Consider the following 12,934-nt stretch of genomic DNA (forward strand, 5'->3'; position numbering starts at 1 on the left):
CTTTGTTTTAAGAATTTAAATAAAGATTTATGTAGGGCCTATTCAAAACCGAAGCCTGAGGCTCCCTCTGCTGGTTCCCAAACAACGATGGAAGCGGAAACTAGAAATGGAAGGTTTTTAGCTCTGGGACGACAAACTCAAAGCCACACCATCACCTGCCAGTTTTCCACGTGACCCCTTGTTATATACGGTACGGGCAGAAAGCCCTCTCAGGTGTTTAAGCATGAGGGATACACTCCAGACCAGACTAAACATTAAAAAAAAAAAATTTTTAAATAGATTTTCTGTTGTTATACTTAATTACTCCCTAAATTCTCGTCCTATATCTTTCTCAGTAGTACCCACTTTAAATCTTTATGGAGACAAAATAAGAAGAAAGTAATTTTCTGATTATCTTCTCACAGGAAAACACCGACGACATTATGACATCTGCTTTTTTATCCGTGGCCCGGGCCCCGCCAGCAAACAGCCATATAACCGGGGAACACATCTGAAATCAGTTGTCTGTACAGTTTATTTACCACTTGCAGTTACATTTACAAACTGTCCCATACACGTAAAGCAGTTTTCAAAGTGAACTCTACCAGAGCTACAAAAATTCTCTTCTCCATACATGTCACCAGCTTCAGAATTTCTGTATACAGTTGCTGATTGTATTTGACAAAATTCCACTATGTTTTGGCTCTGAGGATCTCCACAAAGGCAACTTGATCGTTTTATCTCACCGCAATCAAGAAAGTTCAAGTTCTTGTTCTTCCTTTCTTTCCCTCTCCTTTCATCTGAAGCTCTTCACGGCTTTCAGTTTTGGAATTCAAATGAATGAAGGCTAATGCTACCACACACTTGCAATTTTAGTAACCAAGGGAAAAAACCAAAAAGTCGAGGAAAACCATCTTGCAACATTTCAAGCAATGTTTGACTTTAGGTGTGTCTGTTCATAAGAATAAATACTGAAATATTATCTGGTAATAGGTACATAAAAGCACGTACAATTTATATAACATGAAATGAACTTCTACAAACACATACAGTTGACTTTGAAGAAACACTAGCAAGGTAGGAGTGAGGAGCCACAGTTGTTCAGAAAAGAGCAACTATTTTGAGAAGATCCTGAATAGAGGAAGGATATGAAACTCAAATACTGCTCTGAGAGTAACTTCCAGTTTTAAGCATTTCCAAAAGACTTGAGAAAAAATATACACATTCAAAATATAACTCTTAAAACTCTCTGAATGCCAGCTCTCACACACAAGTGCTTCTGAAGAGACAAGAAATCGTCTTCCCCAGGAGAGGGCAGGAGATCCCTACACAGAAGTAACCAATACGGAACCCGGGCCCTGCTGAAATACGCAGCAATTCTCAGGGTGAAGCCAGCAGGGCAAAACCCCATTGTTTCAAACACTTATTTCTTCCCCAAGTCAGCTAAGCCTGCCGACCTCTTTGCATCACAGTCCCGCAGAGGTGACGTTAATTACGACAGTCAAGCCTTTATGTTTACTTGTTTATCCCTTTAAAAAGAACTGTACTGGAAATCTGTCCCAACACTGGAGTTAGCAAGCCTGGGATAAGCTCAAAACTATGAAGCAGGCTGTGTGTAGCCAGTAAGATAAGCTTATTTATCATTGCAGCTATCTAGTTGGTCTCACCTCCTTTTGTTTTTAAATTCCTCCAAAGCCCCAAGGCTCACGGCAAGAAAACACACCCAGAAAATCAAACACATGGGACCTCAGAATTGCCGTCTGCCCCCTCAAAGCGTTTCAGGATGGCCAGGAACAGTCTAAAAGCAGCACAGTCTTCCACATTAAAGTAAGCCAGACAAGCTAGCTGAAGTTGTCTAGTACCAAACACTGAAAACCTCCGTACTTCACGGTACAGCTCCGCCACCCAGCAACCACGACGTAAACTCACGTGTGGATCTATTTCACAGGAGGAGGATTCCAGCCCTATCGTGAGATAAGTGACCGAATATCCAAACCATGCAGTAAGTTCAGCAAGGCAAAGGCACGCACACAAGCGGTTACCACGGTCGTGGCTAACCTGGTTGCATAGATTTACCATCATGTTTTTGTTATATTGTTCAGAAGGAGGTGGGGGGGGGGGGGGGGGGAAAGTATATAGCCTCTTTCCTAAGATGTCTTGGTAATAATTTGAAAGGATTGTACCAAGACTAGACATGCAAGTACACGGTTTTTAAACGCCTTTCAATTTCTCCTATTTTCAGGAGGAGCGTTCAAGATGTTTAAAAGCTGCACTGAAATTAAATGTAAACAGGTGAGAAAACCACATTTTTAAAAAATCAGTTTAGTTTAGGCTGCCAGTGAGAGATACACGATTCCACAGTTTAGGTTGTTTTGTCTGTCTTATTTTCCATATCTTATTTTAACAGTAGCCTTGAATACTTCAGTACCCAACATCCTGCTAAACATTCAAAGCGATTTCAATAACACATTCAAAATAGTTTGAAACAGCGCTGAAAGGTTTCTCCATTTTTTGCATGTTTTTACTGAAAACTTGACTAAAAGAGAAGGGTTGGGTTGGTTTTTTTTAAATATTTCCCCAACGCTGGAAAACCCATACGATCCTGAACCCCAGCGAATTAAGAACTACGTCTAAGGCTACTGCTTGACACCTTCCCTCACCCCTGCAAAGATAAAACAAAAAACAAGCCCCAAAAGTCAGAAAGAGAATTTTAACATCACTGTTTAGACCAACACAAGTAGCCTCAGCTGCAAATTTCTACCATGACTGCAGCCAGTGTGAAGCTACTGAGAGCAGCCAGTACTCTCTCTTACTGTGCAGAAATATAAAGGCATCAAAGGGACCACCAAACCAAACAAGCTTCTCCGTACAACTGCAGTATTACAGATCATTTTATCTGCAGAGAGCCACATCACACCTTACAAAATAAAGTAGCTGTTCTTAATCCAACACAACTGAGGTAGAGCCTGCCCCCTTTGACCGAGCTGGGCTGTTCTACTCGTCTGCTACTCACCTGTTGGGTGATGGAGGAGGAAAAGCGGATCTAAGGGAGTGCCCCAGTTAGAGAAGACGGGGTCAGGACCTGGACTCATGAAGGAGGACTGTGAAGATTTGAACCTGAGGAAGAGCACTTCGGTGTTTTTCATATATGGAAGAACACTGAAGTATGGAATATGATCCCAAGACTTGCCCTTATGTACAGAAAAGGGACTAGATTACAAGCGAAGACAGGGTAAGAGGGAATGCAGAAAAGTAGGCTTCAGTTACTTCTCAGCCTGAACCTAAAAAAAAAGAAACAAAGATCGACAGCGTGAGTTCCCTGTTATCAGGAACTAGATGCTGCCCTGGTAGGAATAGAGGCGAGTGGGGTAACTGGCTGCACCCCAAGACAGGGAGAAGAAAGCAAAATGGAGAAGCTACAGCACCTGCCATTGAACGACAAGCAAGCTGCAACATCCAACAGAACTGACAAGAGTTGAAAAATAGATTTTATTCCTCCTGTACTACAGTGATGACGCTGTACAAGTTCCCAATTATATGAAAACAGCTTTTGGTAACTTATTTTTTAACTGAACAACTCATTTCAGCACAACTGCCATTCAGCTTTAGAAGACTAAAAAACCCAGACTGAAGTCCACTTATTGGTTTTAACAAGCGTATTCTCCAAGAAATCCATACAGTCCACCGTTGCGTGTCCCAGGAGTTTGGCTGCTAAAGGAAGTTACCTGCAACAGTCACCTGAACTGAATACATCAGTTCTTCAACCATAAACAGGTCTCATAATTAAAAAAAAAAATCACTTCATAATTTAAAATATGTATCAGTGACGTTCTGCTTTTCTTCTAGCTAGAATGTACCACCATTACTAGCTGACTTAGATGATCAACTTGATTTTGTGAAAAAAGCTTGCAGAAAATATATCAACTTCAAAATGTACAGAAGAGGACATTAGAGAGCTGATACTTCTGGGTTACTTCATGTATTTAGAAAGAGCAGCAAGCTAGGAGTGAAGTCTCCTGTATTACAAATATTCAAACACCTAAGCCATACTGGATACACCTTTCTAGTGTAGTGAAGGGTTAGTTACAGAAAGGGCATTTTGAAAGCATGTACAAAGAACTGCAGCTTTGTTTAAGTTAAACTTGATCACGTAGGCGGGCCAGTCGCTGTGACAGCTCATCCTGCAGAATTGTAAAACACAAAGAAACCAGCTATTAGCAATACGAAAATCAATTTTTGCAAAGTTCTGCAACTGTCAAGCAATCTCACGTCCAGATGATATGAAATTATCTCATGTACGAGTCCTAACAAGACTTGCTTAAGAGCTCAGGAATGACTGTAGCAGGCAAGACCAGAGGTCCGTGCAGCCACCTTACCTCCAGCAGTGGGCCCCTAGGAAGGAGTTTCAGAACACAGCAAGTAGAGATAGGGTTGGTCTGGGGCTGCGGGGTTTTCACGTGTCATCTTTGCAAGTGTAAATCGGCTCTTACCAAACTGCGTCCTTAACTGGACGCAGCCCTGACCGCCCAAGGCTGGTACCCAGCTGAACTGCTACAGCGAGACAGCAGCAGGTCTGTTTGTTTCTGAGGCCTGGTACAAGGTGAAACTGAACTTTTCCAAGAATGTGGAATAGTTGGGGCTTCCCAAACATTGTTCAGTTAAGATGAGGCTCCCTACAGCCTTCTCCACAAAGACGGGGTGACAGAAATAAACCGTTCTCTTGCCATTCCCTCAGATATATTCCCCTAGAATGGGAAAACGATCACCGAAAGATCGTTGCGACCTTGACACTGGGACCTGTCCATGCAAAAGAAATGCTAAGCTATCCATGTAGAGCAAATGCGGAATCCTTTGCACTAGTCCCATAAGACCTTTCACATATTAAAGGGAAAAAACCCGAAGACCTCGTGTATGCTATGGGAGATGGCTGGATTCATGAAATTTGGAGTAGGCAGGAGAGCCAACTGCTTCGAACTCTATGAAATAACTGTGCAAAAATACAGGTGAAACTAGACTCTAAACTTTCTGGATTTACTAAGCAGATAATGGTTTTTTTTGTTTTTATTTTGATTGCAAGACCATTTTAACAACACACTATTTCTTTTTGACAGCTAAAATCTTAATTACAACTTAGCAAGCCTGTTTTGACCGAGTGAAGCATTAATTCGCGCATCACATTTCTCTAGAAACGCTGATTTCAGCTGATTCTGTTTACCTGTTCTGCTGAGGCAACGCTTGTACCAACAGAACCTGTCTGTCCTTGAGGTAGTTCCATGTTCAGATCAAGACTAATAGGAGAAAACAAAACATAAAAAAACAGTCAGGCATATACAGCGAAAGGAAGAAGCACAATAATTGGCAAGCAGAGCAACTGGCATCCCACGGATGCTACTCTGCAGCTAATTAGGCGACTTGGTCAGTAAATTTGACTCATTACCAAGACGACAAGTCAGATATTATAACTAGCAATAGCTAAATAAATCCTGCTTAAGCAGAAGCGAGCAAGATTTCTGTTTCACAGAGGTATCTCAGACATGGCATGCATATGAATGACAAAAAGTTCACTCATAAAACAAAATTTTTCTTAAAAATTTGTCGGAAGTATTTATCCCCGAGCCAACAGAGCGACACTTCCAACTTAGGCGTCACCAAGAAAGCAAGTAAAATTCTCTGAAATATTTCAGTATACCCCAAAGGCTTGACTATATCATGATGGCCTACTTTGCAATGTCTAGCGTGTAAGAGCAGAACTACAGGAAATTTTAATGTGCTAAAGGGGAAAAAAACAAGGAAAAGCGTGGAGAAACATGGCAAGGACTTCTAACGCTAAAGCTAGTCCAAGTAAATAATAACACGCTACCCTGACATGACAAGTAACACATGATTTTAGGCTTCTGCACAACCACCCCTGCATCCTGACATCCACAGTAGCTTTGAGTGAAAACTGAATGAAATACTGGCAACTAAACTATTATGAGAATGACTCCCAGAGGTGAAAGGAAAACACTGATTATTCTCTGATTCCAAGAGACAGACACATAAAACAAGGACATCTGACCTTCAAGTTAACCCGGAAGGGTTGATGGAGCCAAGATTTATTCAAGGAATAGTCAAAATTTTACCTACCCTGCTTCATCTGCCATTTCCTGTAGAAGCATATCCACTTGGTTCTAGGGTAAAGAAAAGAAAATTGATTGCTGCATATTGTAGGTGACGACAAGCTCTTCCATTAAATCTTGAGAGAACAGAAATTATGTTAACAAAACTGACCTAAAGGTAAATGCCTTTCACAGACCATTTTTGTGCTTAACCACCAGAGGGCCCTGTAGGAACTCAAAAATAATGAGCAGAGGTGCTCAGCCTGTTAAACTCCCAGTAACTGAACTCAAGCTTCTGAAGTAACGCTTCTACAGAATTAAACTTCTCTAAAAAAACCCCAACATATGCTTGAATATTTTAAGTGTTATCAACTGCTGATTATTAGCTACTGCTTTGCACAACATGGGAAAAGCCCATCTCCATTAGATTCGGTTTACTATATTTGGGTTTTGGTTTGCTTATTTACGAAGCCCTACCTCCAGTAAATTTCTCTCTGAGAGCACTTCTGTTGGAACAGCACGTTTAGCCCCTTGTCGAATAGCGCAAGGGGATGGGGGCTAGGAATTCTTAATTATATAAAGCATTGTTTAAGAATTTATTTTAGTAAACACATGTCCATAAATTGAAAGCAGGTAAATACAACCTTTCCATTGCACATACTACTACTTAGTGGTGACTAATGGAATTTTATTACTATCACTGAGTTGGAATTATTGATTTTCTTACAGCATATTTTGCTTTGATAATCAATGCTGCAGTGTTGTCTGGTTCAGAAGGTCATTAACTCCTCATCAAAAAGCTGCTTATTCAGCAGGAAGGTTAAAGTTTTCAAGACACAATATGAAATAAAGCCTGCTATAGAACAGTGAAACAGACTAAAATACATCTATGTGCTCCTCTGTACTTGTGACTATAATTTGAAAGTCTCCTCATCACAAAGAAGCACAACGCAAAAAAGTTGCTGCAATGTCTTAAAGTAGGCAGAAAGAAGAGAATCAGACATTTCCATGCAGTTTAGACATGTAATTTAAGATAACCTGTTTTAAAAAAAAATTACTATTCTTACTTGTGGCGTTGTTAGTGTAGTAGTGTTGCTCATTGTGTCTTCCATCTGTTGTGTCTGAACATCTAGCGTTTCAAACTGATGCTCAAATTTGTCCATTAGTGCAGATATCTATTAAAAATATGAACCAAATCAATGACCCGCAGATAACGGAAGAGAAAAGTATCTGAACTGGCAAAACCACAATCACAGCACGATGAAGGCTGCAAGAAGCAGCTTCTGGAGACCAGAACGTTGAAGTTGATCTAACACTGCAGTTCACGCAGGTTGGTCAGGGCCCTGTCCAGTCAAGTTCTGAGCATTTCCCTTTGTGAGGACTTCACAACCATGTTGGGCAACCTCGCTGCAAAACCTTTGCTCTTGACTGGAATTTCCCTCTCAAAACGTGTGTCCGTTGCCCTTTCTGCTTTCGATGTGCACCTCCAAGAAAAAATTAAGTCTATTCACCTTTTCCAAGTTCATGCTCTTCAGCGTGGCATCCATAGACTTCACTACCCCTGCCATCGACTTCGTTACCTGACAGAGAAAGAAAAAAGAGCAGTTTCTTTCCAAGCTCTCCCACCTCTAGCCAGAGTTTCTACAGTATCAAACAGCAGTGCTCATGCTATAGCCATCTAGAGCACCACTTTTTTTTTTTACAGCTCCCGCCATTCCAAATTCTATACATTAACTCAACCACTTGAAACATGCACTCTGAGAGCAAATTCACTAAAAACTGAAGTGTATGTGGCATTAACTTTTCTGGGTCTTGAGACCTGTCACACGTTAAGGGATATATTTGGTATACAGATCACATGGCAGAATAAACTCTCTGGCTGAAGAGCAGCACAGCAGAGCTAAAACAGCTTTCTGGAATCACACGTCCTACATCATGACTTAATGTATTTGGAAGTGGAGCGATATCTTTGCAAAGTGATCCGAACAGCATAACCAGCACACCATGCTGCATCCTTAGGAGCATGAATAGTGCCAGCTGACAGAAGCTACCAGCCACAAAACATAAGGGGCAGCAATCCACTGCTAAAGAGCAGCCGCCAGGGGGATTCCAGTACCTGATTTACTATTGGCTACATCTGAAATTAAAACTGAAACTTTTCAGCTCATTAGAGATAGAATTAGGTCACTTCTAAGAAGATCAGAGATCTCACCCTGGCAACAGATTTGTGAAAACAGACTTACCTTGCCCATTGTCACTGCAGTCTGAACTCTTGCTGCTACAGCATCTACCCTGGCACTCATGCGCAAGAAATTGATGGCTTGATTCTTCTGGCGGATTGCGTTTTCTGCGTGTATTCGTGCAACTTCCATGTTACCCTTCTGAATTGCCTGTTGAAAAAAGGGGGGAGAAAAAAAGAAAAGCATTTTAACCTTTGCTACTCTTGTAAACATGATTCCTGAATAGCCTATTTCAGTTCTGAAATAAGCATCAATTCATCACAATATCTTTTCTATTAAGAGAAACCCTCCTTCCTCCCCCAGTATTTCTCACTCTTCAGGATGTGAACTCCTAACTTCTTTCCAGGGAAGGTATCTAGCATGCCCTTCAAGTAGGAGGTTTTACAGAGCTACAGAAATGTAGTTTTCTCATTCCTAAAAATGTTTACGGTATCAAGACCCAAACACAGATACGGTTGGTATGGTTGTATTTCATGGACAAAAATACAGACAAATAAATTTAGTCTCTCTCTTTTTTGAGTCCTTGAAGTAGTAAAGTTCATTTTCATAAGCCTTTTAATACAAGATGTTAAGCATTATGATTAAGTATTTTTAACTTTGAGAACAGCAGTCTCTAACAAAACACAAGACAATTTTCTCAGGAAGCAAATGCCACAAGCCGTACAGCAGGATCCATAGGAACGTATCCTCACATTTATTAATAAGAATGGGAAGAGTTACAAATTTTAAATCACAGGCATCTATCGCAGTATTACCATCATGTATACCAGAGAAACAGTAAAAATACCAAATATTTTTCCTGCTATAATAGGTAAACGACAGATCTAAAGAGCCTGTTTCAGACCCACCGCTTACCTTCTTAATTTTAGCTTTCTCAGCCTTTTCTTCTTTGTCACATTTTTTTGAGTTCCTGTTGAGTTCCTTTGCAGCAAACTTCAAATTAAACAGGTGTTCTGCAGCGCAAGTTAAGGGTTCAAGGGCAGGATCAATCCTTTCATGACAGTATTCTGCTCTCCTGTTTGAAGTGCTACCAAACCTGGTGTATACTGTGTTTCCCCGTTAGTGATATTAAAACTTGGATGTTTTAATATTGTACAAATATACACAATATATAATGTAATATAACATTAAAATGTTTTTTATGTAAGCCCTTGAAATTCACACAATAAGGAGACCTACCAAGCTGCTTTACAAGCATAATGCCGCTTATCATCTGGATTCTAAAACATAAGGCCGTAAAAAATAAGTTCAGATGCCAAACTGGCTCCATTTAACATCAAACCTACTCCAGGCCGATAAATACAACAAACCAACCCTCCCTGAAGAGGAATTGAAAGCCTGACTCTGCCAGCTACTTGCACTCACGCACCCAGAGCCCTTGACTCTTAGTGAAATGGAAGTGCGGTTTACTGGCCTGCCCAGAACCTCCCCGTCTGGAAAGAAACACACCACTGAGGAACAACAGACAAATTAAGAGCGTAACAGCAAATGGGCTCGGCTGACCGTGCCCAGGCACAGACCAGGAGGCAGGGCTGCCCTCTCAAGCCACAGCATGACCTGGGGTTTAAACTGCTCCTGCAGCTCCTTTACAGAGCAGCCTCCCAGTCCTGGGTCATGTGAGTGGTGCTGGGTCCCCGACAGCTCTGTCATCTGACTTTGGGGAAAGAATGCCTAACTCGGCAAGAGAAACTCTTCTTTTTTAAAAAGTTCAAGTCCTGCTTAAAGTGAAAGCTTTAAGGATACAGTACAACAAACCTTCATAGTGGCTTAGAATGATTGCATTAAACCGTTACTGACAGAGAATAAAGTATGTGCTGTAAAAACAATTAGAAAACCATACTCTTAAAATGCTGCTGCTGAAAGCTTTCGGATAATATCAGTCTTTGTCAAGCAAAATGGAAGTACAAAGCTTTATAGGCTTCTTCCATGCCACCTTCTGATATCCCAAAAGGAAGATGCAGCAAGTACGAAGATGCTGAACAGTTAAGCAGAAGCACATAAAGCTAAACATTATGAGGTATTTGAGGTTTCTTTAATATTTCAGGTATATAAATTATTCCAGAAGTGGGATTTTTTTCCCTTTAAAGTCTAGCCATGCATCTTAGAGCTCTGACAGCAACCTGAAGGCATCAGGAAGTTTGTTAATATATTTGTTGCATTATCCTCTAAACAGCGCAAGCAGGCTACAAAAAGGAAACAGCTGTGCCTGTACAGCTAGGGCATCTGTTACAGCAGCTCCCAGTAACGCTAAAATTGCTGCTTGCATTTTTATTTCTTTGCTTTAAAACCGAGATCGCCATCCCTTTCTGCAGCAATATGTGGACTGCACTGAGCCACAGGAAAACGTCTTCAGGTTTTTCAGTCAAGTACACTTCAGGTCAGAGACCAGAACCACCAGGTGAAACATGACATCACCTGTTTACACCGATTACATGGCAACAGCGTTTGAGAGCAGTTTATTTTGAAATAACTTCCTCAGTTACTCACTGGGGCATTTACCTTTGACACTAAAATAGCTCGCCCTGCCACCTCCACAGGTCTTCCATCCCACGACGAGCACACGCTCGCTCCTCCCTTGAAACGCCGATGTGCCATAACCCAAGCGAAACCCAGCGGCCCCGTGATGGGTGACTCAGAGCCGCCTCCCCCAGCGCGCCCGCCAGGCCCCGCCACAACCGGCAACGGAGCGCTGCCAGCACGCTTCCACCTCGGCAACGGCTGGGGCGGGTTTGCCCCTGAGCGTTACGGCAGTTTCGCACCGCGAGGATGTTGAAATTTGCCCGTAAGGGTTTTCCCTTCTTTCCAACCCCTGGAAGCTCGGCAGGGTTTTTCGGGTGGTCGCCGCCTGGGGGGCGAGCTGGCGCGCCGGCCCCGCGGCATCCCCGCGGGCCGCGCACAGTGCGGGACGCACGGCCCTCACGCACGGCTTGCACAACTCTACACCGCAAACCGCATTTTCTGCCCCAGGGAGCGGCTGCCCCTCGGCCCCGCAGCCCTGGCAGGGGTGACAGCGCCTTCCCCCTCCTAAGGTTAGCTGGCCTTGCTTTGGGAAGGGAAACTGGGCTTCCCACGCCCTTCCCCACCCCGGCACGGAGGGCAGTCCTCACGGTTAGAGAGCCCAGCTGCTGCCAGTGTCACACAAACACCACGCACCCTCCTCCTCCTCCTCCTGCAAAAGGCCCTCCGAGGCGAGGCGAGCCCCCCCGTCCTCCCGCCCCGCTGCCCCACCGACCGCCGCCGTGAGGGAGGGGACTCGCGTCCGCCTTCCCCCCGCGCCCCGGGGGCTCCTCCGCGGCCGGAGCGGCCCCAGAAGCGCCGGTCCCCGGCTCGGCCCGGCCCGCCCCGAGCCCAGGCCGGGCCCAGCGCCGCCTCCCCCAGGCCCAGCCCAGCCCCGGCCGCGTCCCCCGCCCCGTGAGGGCCGCCAGCCCCGGTGCTCCCAGCAGCGACCGGGAACGGCGGCGGTACCGACCGCCGAGGGGGCTCCGCGCCGCCCCGCGCCCCGAGGATACTCTCCATGTTGGCCATGGCGGCTCCGGCTCCGGCTGCCCCGCCCCGCTACGCGCAGCCGCGGCGGGCGGAGGCGGGAGCGCGCAGGTCTCCTCAGGGCGGCTCGTCCCGTCCGGCGGCTCCGCGCCCTCCCTCGGGCGCTTCCCCGGCAGCTCCCGCGCCGCCGTCCCCGGCGGCCAGGCCGCCTGCCGGGCGCGGGGGAGGGCCCCTCGCAGCGGCGGGGAAGCGGCCGTCCTGCCGGCGCTGAGCGGCACAAAGGCGGCAGGGCTGGAAGAGAGCGGGTGGGAAGGCGGCAGCACGGCGGCGGGAGGGGTTTTACCTCGGCTTGGCTGCCGTGCGCAGCAAGAGCTGATAGAATTATTCCCTCCGGCAGCCTTTTTGGTTCTTGGTTGTCCATTTATAAAGGCATTAATAGTAGTAAACTCTGCTGTGTAATATTTGAAGGCTACTGAATGCGTATCTAGAGCGACTTGAGTTGCTTCAGAGTGAGTTGGGGGCAGTCATGAAGGAAAAAAATGCAAAGGGTGTTGGTAACCGTTTTCAAGGGGGGATAGTGGTACAAAAAGCTTTAGATCTGAGATGAAGAAGCTGGATACATAAGCTTACATGTACATCTGGCATGCCAGTTGATACAGTAAGCACGTAAAAGCGCGTACTAAGCCGAAGCAGTACCGGCGTTTGGTGCTGCCGGGGGAGCCCTGCGAGGGCAGGACGTTCACCCGGGGGCTCTCCAGGCACCCACACACGGGTGATCCAGGTACCTCCTGAGCCACGCTCCCGAATTTAATGGCTTGGTGCATTTTACACGCCCAGGGCTTCGGATCCGTGAGGGGTTCCGTCGTCTCAAGGCGCTGCGCTAGACGGTTCCGGCGCGGTGTGGGAAGCACGGCTGCCGGCTGTGGCCTTGCTCCTGGCCGCACTGCGGCACCTCAGTTCGCTGTCAGGACGGGTAGGAAGCAGGCATTCCCTAGGCACCTTTTTGGTGACACTCATTTTTCTGTAGAAATTTTAGGAAAACGCCCGTTGCCATTTCTTTTTCGGACTCGCTTCATTGTAAGCGTTTCCCATCCTTCATTTCTTGCAGAGAGATGGTTTCGTATCAAATTGTCT

The 12,934-nt window shown here is 45.0% G+C and overlaps 1 protein-coding gene across 1 annotated transcript; it reads right to left on the reverse strand.

The window, feature by feature from the left end:
- Window positions 1-3,449: 3,449 nt before the first annotated feature.
- CHMP1B (charged multivesicular body protein 1B) lies at window positions 3,450-11,923 on the reverse strand. Its single transcript, XM_064462840.1, has 8 exons — window positions 11,827-11,923; window positions 9,173-9,270; window positions 8,321-8,467; window positions 7,589-7,657; window positions 7,145-7,252; window positions 6,106-6,149; window positions 5,195-5,267; window positions 3,450-4,160 (listed from the first exon to the last, which is right to left on the reverse strand). Exons 1-8 carry the CDS (start codon window positions 11,840-11,842, stop codon window positions 4,116-4,118), a joined length of 600 nt encoding a protein of 199 aa, XP_064318910.1. The 5' UTR covers window positions 11,843-11,923; the 3' UTR covers window positions 3,450-4,115.
- Window positions 11,924-12,934: the final 1,011 nt, after the last annotated feature.

The sequence above is a fragment of the Phalacrocorax carbo genome, chromosome 11 (genome assembly GCF_963921805.1).
Source record: "Phalacrocorax carbo chromosome 11, bPhaCar2.1, whole genome shotgun sequence".
Taxonomy (NCBI): domain Eukaryota; kingdom Metazoa; phylum Chordata; class Aves; order Suliformes; family Phalacrocoracidae; genus Phalacrocorax; species Phalacrocorax carbo.